The sequence below is a fragment of the Artibeus jamaicensis genome, unplaced genomic scaffold, assembly GCF_021234435.1.
Source record: "Artibeus jamaicensis isolate MK-2021 breed Jamaican fruit bat unplaced genomic scaffold, CSHL_Jam_final contig_391, whole genome shotgun sequence".
NCBI classification, from domain to species: Eukaryota; Metazoa; Chordata; class Mammalia; order Chiroptera; family Phyllostomidae; genus Artibeus; species Artibeus jamaicensis.
In genome coordinates, this window is record NW_026521814.1 from 8285898 (window position 1) to 8300883 (window position 14986).

The window sequence follows — 14986 nt, forward strand, 5'->3', positions numbered from 1 at the left end:
TTAACATACCATTTAATTCCCTTAAGATATGGGTTTTTTTCCATTTACAGATGTAGAAATTGATTCAGAGTCTAAGTAACATGCTTAAAGCCATGTGGGTATTAAATGGTAGGCTGGGGTTTGAACTTAGGTGTCTCCGATTCTAAAGTGTATAATCTGTGTCACTGTAAACTTTTTAAAAAAACTTATTTTGGACTGTGTGTGTCTGTTTTAGATGAAGAGAATAGTTTACATGTGGTAGTGAACTGTGGAGAAGCACTACTGAAGAATAACACTTATTGGCCTCTTGTCAGTGATTTTATTAATATCCTTTCTCATCAAAGTGTGGCTAAGAGATTTTTGGAGGACCATGGGTTGTTAGTTACATGGATGAACTTTGTTTCTTTCTTTCAAGGTATGGATTTTACTTTTTTTGTTAATTTAGTTTACAAAATGCCTAATGTGGAACTATCAAACACTAATGAAAAGGTAATAATACATCATTTAGATTATGTGTAAAATGTCTCATTTGAATTAATTGATATTTGTAAGTACTTTAATAAAGAATTCATGAAGGTATATTAGAGAGTTATCAAAAATGTCAAAATATTAAAAAGGAAATAGAATAAGAATAATTTTTTTAGCATTTTAAACCATTAACCTGGAAGCTTTTTATTCTCTAAGAAGTTCCATAATGCTTTCATAAAAATTTCAACTAGCATCAATTAAAAATAGTTTTGACTTTTTTATTTAATATATTTAATTATATAAGAAACCAATTTACAAAGTGTTTCTAAGAAACCAAGTTTGTAAATAATTCCAAAAGAACTAGATTGTTGTATTTTAATAATTTACTTATTTCTATACATATTGCCACTTGTATGTATATCAGAATATATACTGTTAGTATTAGGAAGTATCTTACTTGATTTTTAATATAAAAACCTTGTTTTCATTTAGCAAGGCTTATATCTTTTAATTTTTGCAAGGTATGAATTTAAACAAGCGAGAACTAAATGAACATGTGGAATTTGAGTCTCAGACCTACTATGCCGCCTTTGCTGCTGAACTTGAGGCCTGCGCACAGCCAATGTGGGGGCTTTTATCACATTGTAAAGTTAGGGTATGTTAATTTCTGTTAACTTCTATATTTACCTTTAAAATAATTAATTAAGAAAAAAGTGAAAACATTGATTTGTTTACTTGTATATAATAATATTGCAGTGTTTAATTCTGAACTCAGCTCTATGAAGGCTGACTTGAGACAGTAACTATTATTCTTAAGCAGGTTGGAGTTAATTTATGTTATCAGATCTTTCCAGCCTTCCCATGTGAGTATGAACTACACGCATCTTTGTTTCATTTTACCCATTATCAGTTAGTTGCCTAATTTGTCTTGTCTTTCAAGGGATAAGATAGTTCTCAATAAGGTTTGCATTTTTAAGATTCCAGGCACAAAATCAGTATACATTTTATATAAATTCCAGTTGTTTATAAAACAATCTTAAGGGTAAAAGAGCAGTAACATACATTCTTATAATGAATACGAAAATACTTATTTGTAATTTCATGTATTTATGACTTTCTATACAAATATATATTTTACTCTTTTGTTTTGAAGTATTGGTTTGATGGATCTCCAGAATCCTTAGACAGTCCAGAAAAATGGAATCCCTTGATCTTTAAGGACTTGATTAAGGTTTTGCGATAAGGATACCATGAAGTCCAGCTTGCCAGCCTGTACCCATAAGCATGCTGGACAAGATTTTATAGAAATATTTTGAAACCCTGGATTCTGATTGGGCTCTGCCTCTTTCTATTTAATGTGACTCGGTCAATTCATTTTAAAGTATTTGAACTTCTCAATCTCATTCCTTATTTTTAAAAGAGCAAAATGAAGGCTAGCGAAGCCTGTCATTCTTCACAGGGTGATTATGAGGCACTCTTTTGTATACTCTTCGAGGGCATGTGCTTCTTTACACAGATTTATATTTTCTCTCATGACTTCAGCTGTCCTCTAAATGCAGATGACTCACAGCATTGGTGCAGTCTAGCCAGGTTCAGATTTCCAATGGCTCTGGTTACTCATGTAGCTGTCCTTATGGGACATGTTTTCTTAGGTCCCTAACTAACATTTTAAGATCATCTCTTCATACTGTCTTAAAATAAGTGTCTAATATAGAACACTTTTCCCCTTTCTATACCAGCTTTGTTCAAACTGTATCAGGTGCCATGAATCCTTTCTTCCATTCCAGAAATGTCTCCCTCCCACTTCTTTCCTTTGTCTTAATTTATTTCTGTATATTTTAAAAATCTGGGTTGTTAAGGCAGTTTCTTAACTTGTTTACCGGCCACAAGATTCTTCCTACTGTAATCTGTCCCGGTACTTAAGTTACTTATCTAAGTTCTGTGGACATCTCTTTTTTGCTAAAAAATTACTCAGTTTCTCATCTGTCTCCAGGATAATACCTAAGTTTTCTGTGGAGGCATTTGAGAGTCTCCATAATTTGCCCTCAACCTGTTTCTCACAATTCACTTTCCTACACTGTGCCCTGTGCCTCCAGGTCTTTATTGGATTGCCATTCCTTGGTACAGTGTTCAGGATACAGTGTTCTTTCTTTTCTTTTTCATTTTAATGTAGTAATTTCTCTTGACTATTTCTCAAAATACGAGATCCGTTCAGAAAGTATCCAGCCATGCAATATGAAAAATAGAGGCATTTATTGAAGCACATACAAAATATAAGAAACATTGTACATAGGACAGTGGTGCCTCAGTCCCCTTCAAAGTGGCACCTCGGGACCTCACACAGTTCTCCCAATTACCACCAGCTGCCCCCTCATATTTTCCTGAATCTCATCGCCTGTCTGATATCTCTTCCCTTTCAAAGGTGATTTTAGTTTTGGAAAAAGCCAGAAGTCACAGGGCACCAAATTTGGGCTGTAGGGTGCTGAGTCACTTGGATTATCCAAACACTTGGATAGTTCAGTGTTTTGCAAAAAAAAAGAAAAAGAAAAAACAAAAACAAAAACCAAAAACCAAAAACTCTGCACAAGATGTGATGCATGAGCAGACATGTTATTGTGATGAAGCTGCCAATCGCCAGTTGTCCATAGCCATGGCCTTCTGAATCATGCCAGTAGTTTCCACAGAGGAATGTTCAGTTTAAAAGATCATTGTAGTTGTTGGGAGGACTGAGGAGAGTGTGGGGAGCATCAAGACTAGAAGCAAATAGACCAATTAAGATGCTGTGATAACCTAGTTAGGAAATCCAGATTTGAAATTCAAGATGTATTCAAGATACGTTTTAGATATTGAAGATGTATTTTGGAGGTATAATCAATAGACTTAGGTGGATGTTGTTGATGAATGAGAGAGAAAGACTTTTGGGTAAATATGTACGAAGATAGAAAAGATTGATAGAAAAAGCAGGTTTAGAGAGATTAGAGTTAGTTTTGGATATGCTAAGTTTGTGATGCCTATGAAACATCCAAGTGCATAGTGAATAGGCAGTTGGAACAGATGAGATGGGATGAGTTGTACTATATGGCTACATGCATCTTGTGCTCAGAAGAGAGGTCCGGACTAAGGTTATAAATTTTAGAGCCTTGGGAATGTAGACAGTATTTATCATCAGCGACATGATGAGGTAAAGTAGGAAAAGAAAAGCAGTGGGCCCTGAAGAAAGAACTGACATTTAGATGTGGAGGGAAAGGAGAAAACCCAGAGGAATGCAGTATTATTGAAGCCAACAGAAGACAGTGACTTAACAGGGAAGATTGACATGTTGATACGAAAAGACATTATTTTAGGAAGATTATTGGGCAACTATTTTGAGGATGAATTTGGATTTATGAAGCTGGGGTATGTAAAAATGAGAAATCATTGTTTCCAGCTGGTAATTTATTTTTTAGTCTCTGAAGGCCAGGATTACAGTGCGTTATGGTTCCTTAAAGCTATGACATGAGAGAACAGAGAGAAAACAAGCTCATATTGTCCTGGTACTTACCTGAGAGTATTTTCTCCATTAAGGCAGTATTTAGTTTCTAGATAAAATGTTCTCTTGAGCAATTACAGTATGCCAGGCATAGCTATATTCTTTATGTAATATTCTTATTTAATCCTCATAGCATTTTATGAAGTAAATAATCTTTCTTTCATAGGTTAAATAACTTGTCCAAGTTCACACAGCTACTGGTGAAAACTGAGTTGGAAAACATATCCATTTGATTTCAGAACCAGTGCTCTTTATCACTTTGTTATAATTGTCTCTTTTTTAAAAAATTTATTTAATTGTTGTTCAAGTACAGTTTTCTGTCTTTTACTCCTATCCCAAGCCACCCCCCCCCCCCCCCAAGTTATAATGGTCTCTTAAGCAAGAATGTCTTTAGCAGCCTTGTTGTTAGGTTTTAGAAATGTAAACTAGAATAATGACTAATATTTAAAGTTAAAAAGCTATTTCTTTGTGTTTATATTATCTAATTATAAAACTGAAAGATTAAAAAAAGACAAGTAAAAGATTTAAAAAAACAACTAAAAGATTAGCAATCAAAAAGGGAAATTCACCTATAGCTTACTTTGTATGATTGTCCTGAGTGCTATTTGGTTTTTGAAAATGGTCAGGGCTAGTTAAACAAGTAATACTAGATTGATTATAACAAATAGAGTGGGTAAAAGATGGCTCATTTCTAGAATAGTGTTAATTTTTGCTTTTTGAACAGAACAAACATGCTATGAAATCTCCATCTAGTGGCACCTTTGGGTTAGTGCAGATGGGATAGAAGTTGAGTCTGGCCATGACTATGGGACACCTTAACTATTTGCCAAACGTAATGCTAGACTGTGACACAGAGCATTTGACATACATTATTTCATTTGCTTCTTCATAACAGTACTAGGTGGTGGTAGTATCAATCCCCATTTTTACACATGGAGAAATGGTGACTCATAAAATGTAAGTAGTTTATCAAAGATGATAAAACCAGCAAGTAGGTAGCATGCATATTGAATTTTGGGGGGTGGGTGTTTTAGTGGTGGGGAGAGGGCAGAGAGATGATCTGAACAGATTATTAAATGTACTGTGTTTAGGAATGGAGTTAAGAGGCCACCTTTAAAAAGAGTCTTGATACCAAGTTTTTAAATTGTTCTCCAGAAGAATTGAGTCAGTTTACACTAGTGTCAAGAAGGTATGTATAATGATACTCTTTTGCCCAAACACTTGATAAAATGGGAGAATATTTGGTTGTAAGAGTTTCTTTATGCATTATCTGCCAATTTAGTTTGGTTATCACAGATTATTTATGGTAACTTATAAGTGCCATTAAATTTTTTCCTATAAGAGATAGGGAACAGAATGTGTAAAATAATATTTTATAAAGATAAATCTCTCATGGGATAGATTGAAACAGGGTGAATATTGGCAAGGATACTGGATGCGTGATATTTGGTCTAGATAATAGCAGAAATAGGTCGAAGTAGGAGTGAATGTACATGATAATATCAAGGAAGAATTAGCAGGACATGGAGACCCAACAGGATGAAAGAGACGCCATCCACAAATGTGAGACCTAGCTTTCTTTAAAGGCCCAGAGTAATTTACATATATTTAAAATTCATGTAACATAAAAGTCATCATTTTAACCTATTTTAAAAAAATATTTCATTTATTTTATTTTTTAGAGAGAGGGGATGGGAGGGAGAAAGTGAGGGCAAGAAACATCTATAAATCGCCTTTTGCATGCCTCCCAGCTGGGGACCTGTTCTGAAACTCTGGCCTGTGTTTTGACTGGGAATTGAACCAGTGATCTTTCAGTTCACAGGCCAGCATTCAATCCACTGAGCCATACCAGCCAGGGACATTTTAACCTTTTTGAAGTATACAATTTAGTAGTTTATATTCACAAAGTTGTGCAACCATTACCACAAATTTCAGAACGTAATCTTGAATCCTCATACCTCCCAATTCCAACCTCTTCTCATGCCCTGGAAACCACTGATCTCCTTTCTGTCTGTATGAATTTACCTAATCTGGAGATTTTATATAAATGTAATCGTATGACACGTGGTCTTTTGTGTCTGGCTTCTTTCACTTAGCGTAATGTTTTTGTAGTACAACTGTGTTGCAGCAAGTATCAGTCAGTACTTCATTTCTTTTTATGATGGAATAGTATTCCATCACATAGATATACTAATTTTACTTGTCCATTTATAGCTTGATTTCATTTTTTGGCTGTTATGAATAATGCTTCTGTGAACATTTGTATACAAGTTTTTTTTAATTCTCACATGACGATATGTTTATTGATTTCAGAGAGAGATGAAGGGGTGGGTGGAGGGAGGGTAGTGAGAGAGGGAGGGAGAGGGAGAGAGGAAGAAATATCAGTGTGAGAGAGAAACATTGATTGGTTGCCTCCCACACACGCCCTGACCAGGGATTGAACCAGCCACTTAGGTATGTGCCATGATTGGGGATTGAACCCAGAACCTTTTGGGGCATGGCACCAAATGCTCCAACCAACTTAGCCACCCAGCCAGGGATATACAGATTTTGGGGTGAATATATATGCTTTAATTCTCTTCAGTATGTGAGTGTAGAATTGCTTGGTAATTCTATGTTTAACTCAGAAGTGGCTGTACCATTTTACATTCCCACCAGCAATGTAAGAGAGTTTCATTTTCTCCATATCCTTGCCAACATTTTTTATTTTACATTTAAAATATCATAGCTATTGTAGTATATGTGGAGGGTATCTTGTTGTGGTTTTGATTTGTAGTTTTCTGATGGCCGATAGTGTTTAACATCTTTTCATGTGCTTATTTACCATTTTGTAGATCTTTGGAGAAATGTCTATTCAATTCTTTGCCTCTTTATTTTCACAAAGGCAATCATGATTTATTTTACCATTTAACTTAGTACTTGCCTACGTCACTGGATCCATTTCTCCTTAAAACATTAGTAGCACATACTTACCCTCTTTTCCTCTAAAATCTGTTGCAAACAAGGATATTTACAGGCTACTTACAGTGCTCATATATTCTGCCCTTTTTATTTATTTCTGTAACCATTTTTAGGTGCCCAATTCAGTGACATTAAGTGTATTTACAGTGTTGTGCAAACGTGACCACTGTTCATTTCCAGGACATTGTATCATCCTGAAGAAGCTCTGTACCTATTAAACAGTAATGTTAGGAAACATAACATGTGGTGAATATCTTGAAATCGAACCTGGTTATATTATACAAACTTATTTCAGCTTTGATTCATTTTAAGGAATATATCATATAATAGGTAGCAGATTGTGTTCTTTAATTTTCATAATTATCACTGATTGATACTATTAGTTTGCAAAGGGATGATTTCTTAAAATGGCAAATGTGGTTATTTTGAAAAAACTTTTTTATCATTATATATTAATATAGTACATATAACTTATTTTTATGTATCACATATAATTTGAAGGCAAACATATGCATATATACTGAAAATATATAACTTATTATTTTAGGAAACTCAAGAATATACTCGAAATGTTGTTAGATATTGCCTTGAAGCTCTTCAAGACTGGTTTGATGCTATAAACTTTGTAGATGAGGTATGTATATTTGTGATATACCTAAAAGCATGTAAGAAAAGAACTGACAGATCTCATTTAACATTGAAAATAATGAATAGCATTTCATAGGACAAGGGAAAGAAGTCGGAGTGAATAATATTATTAAGCTTTTACAAAGAGAAGTGGGAGACCAGTTCTTTGACATTTTCCACAGTGCATTAATTGTGTTTGGTTATTCCTAGAGAAGGGTATATATATTTTTCTGTGCCTAAATGTGTATGTCTCCGTATTTGTCAGGAGTGAATTAATTTTATTTGAAGAGTTAAAAGTGACAGTGCAAATATGAATAGGATGGGGGAGATTGATTGGAAGGGTAAATTACAACTTTATTAGTTGGTCAGCATTCTTGTATGGGCTTGGAAACAAAGGTGATTGTTATTAATAATGAATTGAGATGAGTTGGCATAGAACCTGCTCTGAATGAATTAAAAAAGGGCTTGCTGCTGACAGCCAAGCTTGCTGTCAGAAAACCCCTTTTATTCCTTTTATAAGGTGGCATCACCATATGCCACATGTAGAAGGAAGACCATATTTCACGTACTTAACACCCTCTCTGAATGCCGAACCCTAGGCACATGAAACCTCTGCTGTCTTTTTTTTTCCCCAATACTGGGACTATACCCATTAAGTTCCCCTACTTTCTGTTTCTATGATTTTGACTAAGTACCTCATATAAGTGGAATCATATAGTATTTGTCTTTTTGTGACTGGCTTACTTCACTTGGCATAATTTCCTCAAGGTTCATCTATATTGTAGCACATGTCAGAATTTATTCCTTTTTATGCAAGGCAAACTTATATTTATTAGAATAACTTACTATAGAGTTTTATTCACCTATTGAGAAGGATATTGTTCTCATACTGGTTTTGAAAAAATCTTTCAGAGATGGTGACATATTGCAGCTATTTATAACTCTTTATGGATACCACAGTAAGACAATTATCTGAATGTTCTGGATAAGATTTTTTACAAACAAAAAAAACTTTACTAAAGTTTAAATGCATTTGCTTTTTAAATGCATTAAAAACAAATAATACCTTTTTAACTTTAATTTTTAACTTTTCCTATTTGTATAAGAAATACAGTTTGTGTACTTTTGCCCTATAGTGATGGTGTGACCCATGGGATTCACAGATTTAAATACAAATTTCACAATATTCACAAGAATGCCAAAGATCCTTAATTTATGCAGTACTAAGCTCTCTTGTGGATGCTGTGTGTTTGGCATTGTTACGGGGAACATCTCCTCCAGGTTGTGAAAGAACCTCAGCAAGCACTTTGCTCGATTTGGGACTGTAGTCAGAGCCTCTGAACACTGTGAATGTAACAGTGGATTCCCGACTGACTCCTTCTACTTGTTAGGAAGTTACTTAAGTTTTCTAAACAGGGAAATTCATAACTTTTACTCCATAGGGTTTGGGGGAGGATTAAATGGGGAAATATGAGTAAAGTGAGGGACTGGTACATGGCAAGTGCTCTCTGACTGTTAGCTGCCATTATTGTTCTCATTACTGCCATGTGCTTGGCGTGCATGCCTTGGAAGATCCCCAAATGGCTTGCTGTACAGGGACGGCTCTCGTTGTGTGCTAGGCACTTCAGAGGATTCAGAGTAGTATACAATTTCTGCCTTTAAGGAACTTGCATTATTTAGGTGTTCGAAATGGGATTATTTTATCTACAGTGGTTTTTAAAGCTGTATCTTCTAAAATTTTAAGTTTTGATTTAGAAGTATAGGAATAAATCAGGGTGAAAATGTGGATTTAGCATTTTAAAACTTCCTTTGAACTTTTGTAAACCATTCTTTGACTTATGGATTTTGTTTGTTTATTCCAGCCAGCACCAAACCAAGTGACTTTTCATCTGCCACTACATCGTTACTATGCTATGTTTTTGAGTAAGGTAAGACTGTCATTAAACATTCTTTTTTCTAACATTAAAAATAAATATTAAATTAGTAACTTTCTCATTATAATTTATAGGCTGTGAAATGTCAAGAACTAGATTTGGATTCTGTTTTACCTGATCAGGAAATGTTAATGAAACTAATGATTCACCCACTCCAAATTCAAGTACGTATTCAGGTTTTTAAAGCATTTTGAATGGAATTCTTTGGTTAAATGAGTCTTTCTTTATTTTTATTCCATTACCATTGTTTTTATAGTCAAATGTTTGAAAAAAATTTAAAGTCAATTTTGGTATTTTTGCCAGATTATATTTAGGTGTTTTTGCTTTTATATGATTTATATTTAGTTACAGTTTTCCTAGGAATTCTTTTCACTATACAAGGAGAGGGAGGGACCAGGGAGGGATCCCCCCCCCAAAAAACGGAATTATCTTCTGGAGGGTGGGCCTCTTGTAGTACAGGCTTCCCCCACTAAGTGAATGTTCTAGGAACCCATTCCTTTCAGTGTACCAGCTGGCATTGTTGTGAGAGGCTGCATTTGGCTTCAGTGAAATGTTTTTGAAGGTTCTTTCAATGCATTTGCCCATTTCATGGTGGGCGATATATGAGTGCACCTGCTCACTCGGCACTGAGTGCTCAGTAGTTTTTGACTAAAAACGACAGGACCCCATGCCCCACTCTCCTTGTGCACCCACTTTAGCTCTGAGAGACTTTTTCTGTTTCCCTGGATGAAAAAAGTCCTCAGAGGGAAACATTTTGCTGAAATGGAAGAGGTGAAACAAAAAATGGCAGAAACACTAAAAGGCATCAAAATTGAGGAGTTCAAAAACTGTTTTGAAGCAGTGGAAATAATGTCTTGATAGGTGTATTGCATCACTTGAGAGCACTTGAAGGTGACTGAAGTTTAAACATGTAAGAATAAATACAGAATTTTTTATAAATAAATTTTGATTTTTGGGATTCCTCCTTCTGTTTATTTACAAAGGAACTTTATAGACTGTTTTGGAAGCCAGTAGACCTCATGGAATCTAGCCTTTGTGCCACCTGTATTTAATTATCCATGTTGTTTGCAGCAGTTCACCTACTTGATTCTTGGTTTCCCTATCTATAAGGGAAAGGAGGTAAAAGAGAGAAAAATTAGCCTGTATAATAAACTTTGTGGTTTTTTTTTCAGTTCTAACACCTTAATTTTGTGAGCCAACCTTTTATTTATGTACATTTCTGTGGCTTGCACTTATATTTGTTTTTTGGCTATATTACATTTGTTAATTATCATTGAACTTTCACTCTGAGGTTTAGGAATAAGAGATGAAGTTATGACTAGGTTAAGTTATAATTGATACAGGGCATAAATACATGAAGAATTAAATATTAACATAGTAAGAGAATTTATTCTAATATGATCCTATCATCTGCTAGTTATTTGGAAAGTGATGAGTTTGGATTGAAGGTTGAGTTAGAGTGATTAAAGGTATAGGTTATATTCTTTGAGTTTGAATACTTAGTTTTGTTTTATGCTTATTCCTCTGTTCTTTAAGCATTATATATGGCTTTCTTTTTTGAGGAGGGAAGAGTTAAGTCTAAGTATCACTGATTCCTTATGAATGATTTCAGTGAATATTGCTGTAAGTATGTCCAACAGCCATTGTGGAAGGCTAACTCACATATAAATTTCCCAAAGAGGGGACTGTATAAAGCATTTAAAAACTTTAGAGAATATGTTTGAATCGAATATCTTAAACTAACATTGGACAGAATGTCAGTCTCATACTGTTAGATTAAGTTATACAATATTTTGAAAAGATTGTTCAATATAACATGATTTTATGAAGATTGAATTTAGGTGACTTCTTTGTCCAATTTATATTATTTTTATTTTACTAGGCAAGTCTTGCTGAAATCCACAGCAATATGTGGGTAAGAAATGGTCTGCAAATCAAAGGACAGGCCATGACCTATGTTCAGTCTCATTTCTGTAATTCCATGATTGATCCTGACATTTACCTATTACAGGTAAGCTGACTTGATAATGTACTTTAGAAGTGTCTCATTTGTACCCACAGGATTCTAATTTATAGAGGTGACTAAATGACAACATGGAGAGGTCATTGCTTTTGAAGGAACTTATTGCTTCATTTCCTAATAGAAGGGGGCATGCCACATCGTGCAGGACCACAGAGGAAGCATTAGATTTGTTCAGGAGGCAGAGGCAGGAGTGAAGGGAAATGCTGGAACAGTGACTTTGTCTTGTGGTGTTTCCACAGGAAAGGCAAGTCAGGGCAGGAGAAATACTTTAGGATTGTCTAGTTTGAATAATTTTGGTGGGTTTGGGGGCATAGAGGCTGTCCCCAGCTATCTGGCACCTGGTCCTGTACTGATTCAGGGTAGGGGGAATATTGGCGTGGTGTGTGAGAGTTAGGTAAAAGGGGTGATTGACTTGCGTATAAGAGGCTGGCTCTCAGGTAAGTTGTTTACTCTATTTAGGAATCAGCTCTCTCCGAGAGGGGCAGTCTCTCCCTGAGTTTGTAAGGTCTCCCCAAGATGTCAGAACATCCTAAGATACAGAAAATTTAAAAAAACGCGATTGATATAAGAAGTAAAACTGAATATTGAAAAATAATGTGTGTGGGTTTCATGTGTTTATTTATTTTTTTTGCCTTTTAAAGGTTTGTGCTTCTAGACTTGACCCAGATTATTTTATTTCATCTGTTTTTGAAAGGTAAACCTAATTTTATTAAGATAGATATTAGGAAGTATTTGAGATTTAAGTTATTTTATTTTAACATTCAAAAAATCTGTCTCAAATATTTCTTACAGATTTAAGGTAGTGGATTTGTTGACAATGGCATCACAACATCAAAACACAGTACTTGATGCGGAGCATGAAAGGTCAATGTTGGAAGGCGCTCTTACATTTCTTGTGATTCTTTTGAGTCTTCGTTTACATTTAGGTAAAAAACACTAGTACCAATACTTGGGTATTAACTATGCCCTTCCCTTTCCTCTCCCTCCCAGTGTTAGTAACTGGCTTATGGATAAAAGAAAGGAATGTGGACATATTTAATCAGAGTGTCAAACTTGATATATTACAGTTAATACTCCTTTTAGATTATCCTTTAAAAAACCTTAATTTAAGGGTACTATACACTGTACAAGAGTTAAAATACAGTTATATTTGAGGAATTGCATTCTTTGCTCTTTAATTTTGTACTCATCTGATTTTTGGTAAAATAGCTTAATAAAATGTGTGGTAAGTTGTTTCTTTATAATTTATATATATTCAGATTTATTAATTCTGTTTTTAATTATTTTAGGAATGTCTGATGATGAGATTCTCAGGGCAGAGATGGTAGCCCAGCTGTGTATGAATGACAGGACGCATAGTTCATTGCTGGACCTCATATCCTTTTAAAAGTTTAATTTTCTGATAGTTGTAGGAGCTAAATAATAAGTAAGTTTTATGGATTAAAGATATGCCACTTTTTTGATTAAAAATTTTTTGAAGTTGTAAAACAGTATGGAAAAAAGAACTCCAGTTGTTTGTTCAACTGTATGTTCAGGGCTAGTGACAGATGTTTCGTTTCTAAGTATTGCTTCCCAGGGAGCTCTCTTGCCAGACTTTCCTCAGACCTTAGGACTGATGGCTCTGGTCACCCAAGGGCGTGTGTGACCTTCTGAGACAGCATTAGTAAAAGAAAGCTGGACACTGTGGAAAAGGCAGCTTAGGTCTACTTTATCTTATAACCTGGCTGGAATTCATGGTCAAAATGTAGAGATATATACCTTATAATTATTGCTGCCAGGGTGTTAAACATTCTGAGGAATTTTTCTTAGCATTCAGCTTTAAATCAAGAGATTTTTAAGGGCAAGGACTATTGTTCACAAACTCTGAAAACGTATGGTTCCTTGTACAGGACTCAGCATATAATATACACATTATTTTTTGTTATTAATAGTATTTTAGGTGAAGATCACATTATCTTGTAAAAAGAATTTTTTTGTAAATTTTCGACTGCATTTTGTATATTGTGAATATGTTTGGAATAATTTACTACAATTTTGTAAAATAACTCCTATTGGAATGCCTGTTTGATAACTGAAGATTTTCATAAGCAGCATCAATTTGATATTTTGATGATTTCTTTTTTAAAAAAAGATTTTATTTATTTATTTTTAGAGAGGGGGAAAGGAGGAAGAAAGAGAGGGAAAGAAACATAGACGTGAGAGAGAAACATTAATGGGTTGCCTTTCATTTGCACCCTGTTTGGGACCGAACCCACCAAGGCATGTGCCCTGGCCAGGAATTGAACCAGTGACCTTTTGCTTTGTGGGACAGTACCCAACCAACTGAGCCACATCAGTCAGGGCTGATAATTTCTTTTAACAATTGTATGTGTTGTATCAGTGCTGAGCAGACAGAGCAAAAGCATTCTTTGTAACTTTGAATTTAAATGAATTGTATACTTTAATGTAAAACTAGTGGAAAAAATCTGTAGTTTTCTTGTTTCCATATTAAAAAAAATTTTTCTTAGTATCTTTTTATTTTGAGGATGATATTTTGTGTTTTTGGAAACACAACCTTTACTCAGAAAAAACTTGGTTAATTTTTAGCTACTCTCAATTTCTAAGGAAAAGTACATTTGTAAAATGATATATGGGAATTAAATTTTTTTTTAAGTTTTCTTTTTCCTTTTCTGAAATTTGATTAACTTGGGGGGGGTAATATAATTGGGAACAGTTCAGCATATAGCTTATTAGTAGGCTTCTAGATTAAAAATATTTTTAAAATTCACAATAACAAGTAATCAAATTGTTTATATAAACCTCTTGTGGCCAACTTTGTATATTACAGACAATTACTCTGCCTTTTTTAAAAAACAAAAACAGACACCAGGTACCTTGGTAAGTTTATAAAGCTGGCTTTTAGTTAAGATTTTTTTCTTTTTCTTTTTTTAGTTATATTTTATTTATAAGTCACACATCTACAAGGAAAAACTACAAAGTAAAAAGTAAAGTGATGAATACTTTGTGAAAACGTTAACACATGAATGGCAATGTATGTGGCAAATATAGTATGATTTTTTTCTTGACATATACCTCATATTCCAGAAAATCCAAATCCCAAAAGTGGCATTATTCCAGGCAGTTACAGCTTTGAGTCAGTTTTATCCGCTGTAGCTGATTTTAAGGCTCCTGTTTTTGAACCTGGAGGTTCTATGCAACAAGGAATGTATACTCCTAAAGGTACGTTTATAGACATAAACAGTCTTCAGTATCGGTTTTTCTGAAGGTGAGTTGTGTATACTGAAGTAAAGTATTTTGCTTTTTATTTATTCAGCTTTGGTTTTTTCCTTCAAGTTATATAGATGTATGCTTGTCTTTTATGGTATATAGTATATTTCTTCCATGTATAAATCTATGGTTTTATATTACAAGAAGGTTTCTTAAATGACTCTAAATTATAAAAGGAACTCTATATATGAACTGTAT

The 14986-nt window shown here is 34.2% G+C and overlaps 1 protein-coding gene across 6 annotated transcripts in view; it reads left to right on the forward strand.

The window, feature by feature from the left end:
* The window catches only part of UBR3 (ubiquitin protein ligase E3 component n-recognin 3), a 192857-nt gene that overhangs the window by 73528 nt on the left and 104343 nt on the right, over positions 1–14986 (forward strand). For all 6 annotated transcript variants that reach the window (XM_053665019.1, XM_053665021.1, XM_037140665.2 and 3 more), the window contains exons 9-18: positions 215–394; positions 969–1102; positions 7485–7571; positions 9427–9492; positions 9573–9662; positions 11381–11509; positions 12163–12215; positions 12314–12447; positions 12811–12896; positions 14599–14740. In XM_053665019.1, coding sequence (XP_053520994.1) covers positions 215–394; positions 969–1102; positions 7485–7571; positions 9427–9492; positions 9573–9662; positions 11381–11509; positions 12163–12215; positions 12314–12447; positions 12811–12896; positions 14599–14740 — 1101 coding nt within the window. The remainder of the gene's footprint in view (positions 1–214; positions 395–968; positions 1103–7484; positions 7572–9426; positions 9493–9572; positions 9663–11380; positions 11510–12162; positions 12216–12313; positions 12448–12810; positions 12897–14598; positions 14741–14986) is intronic.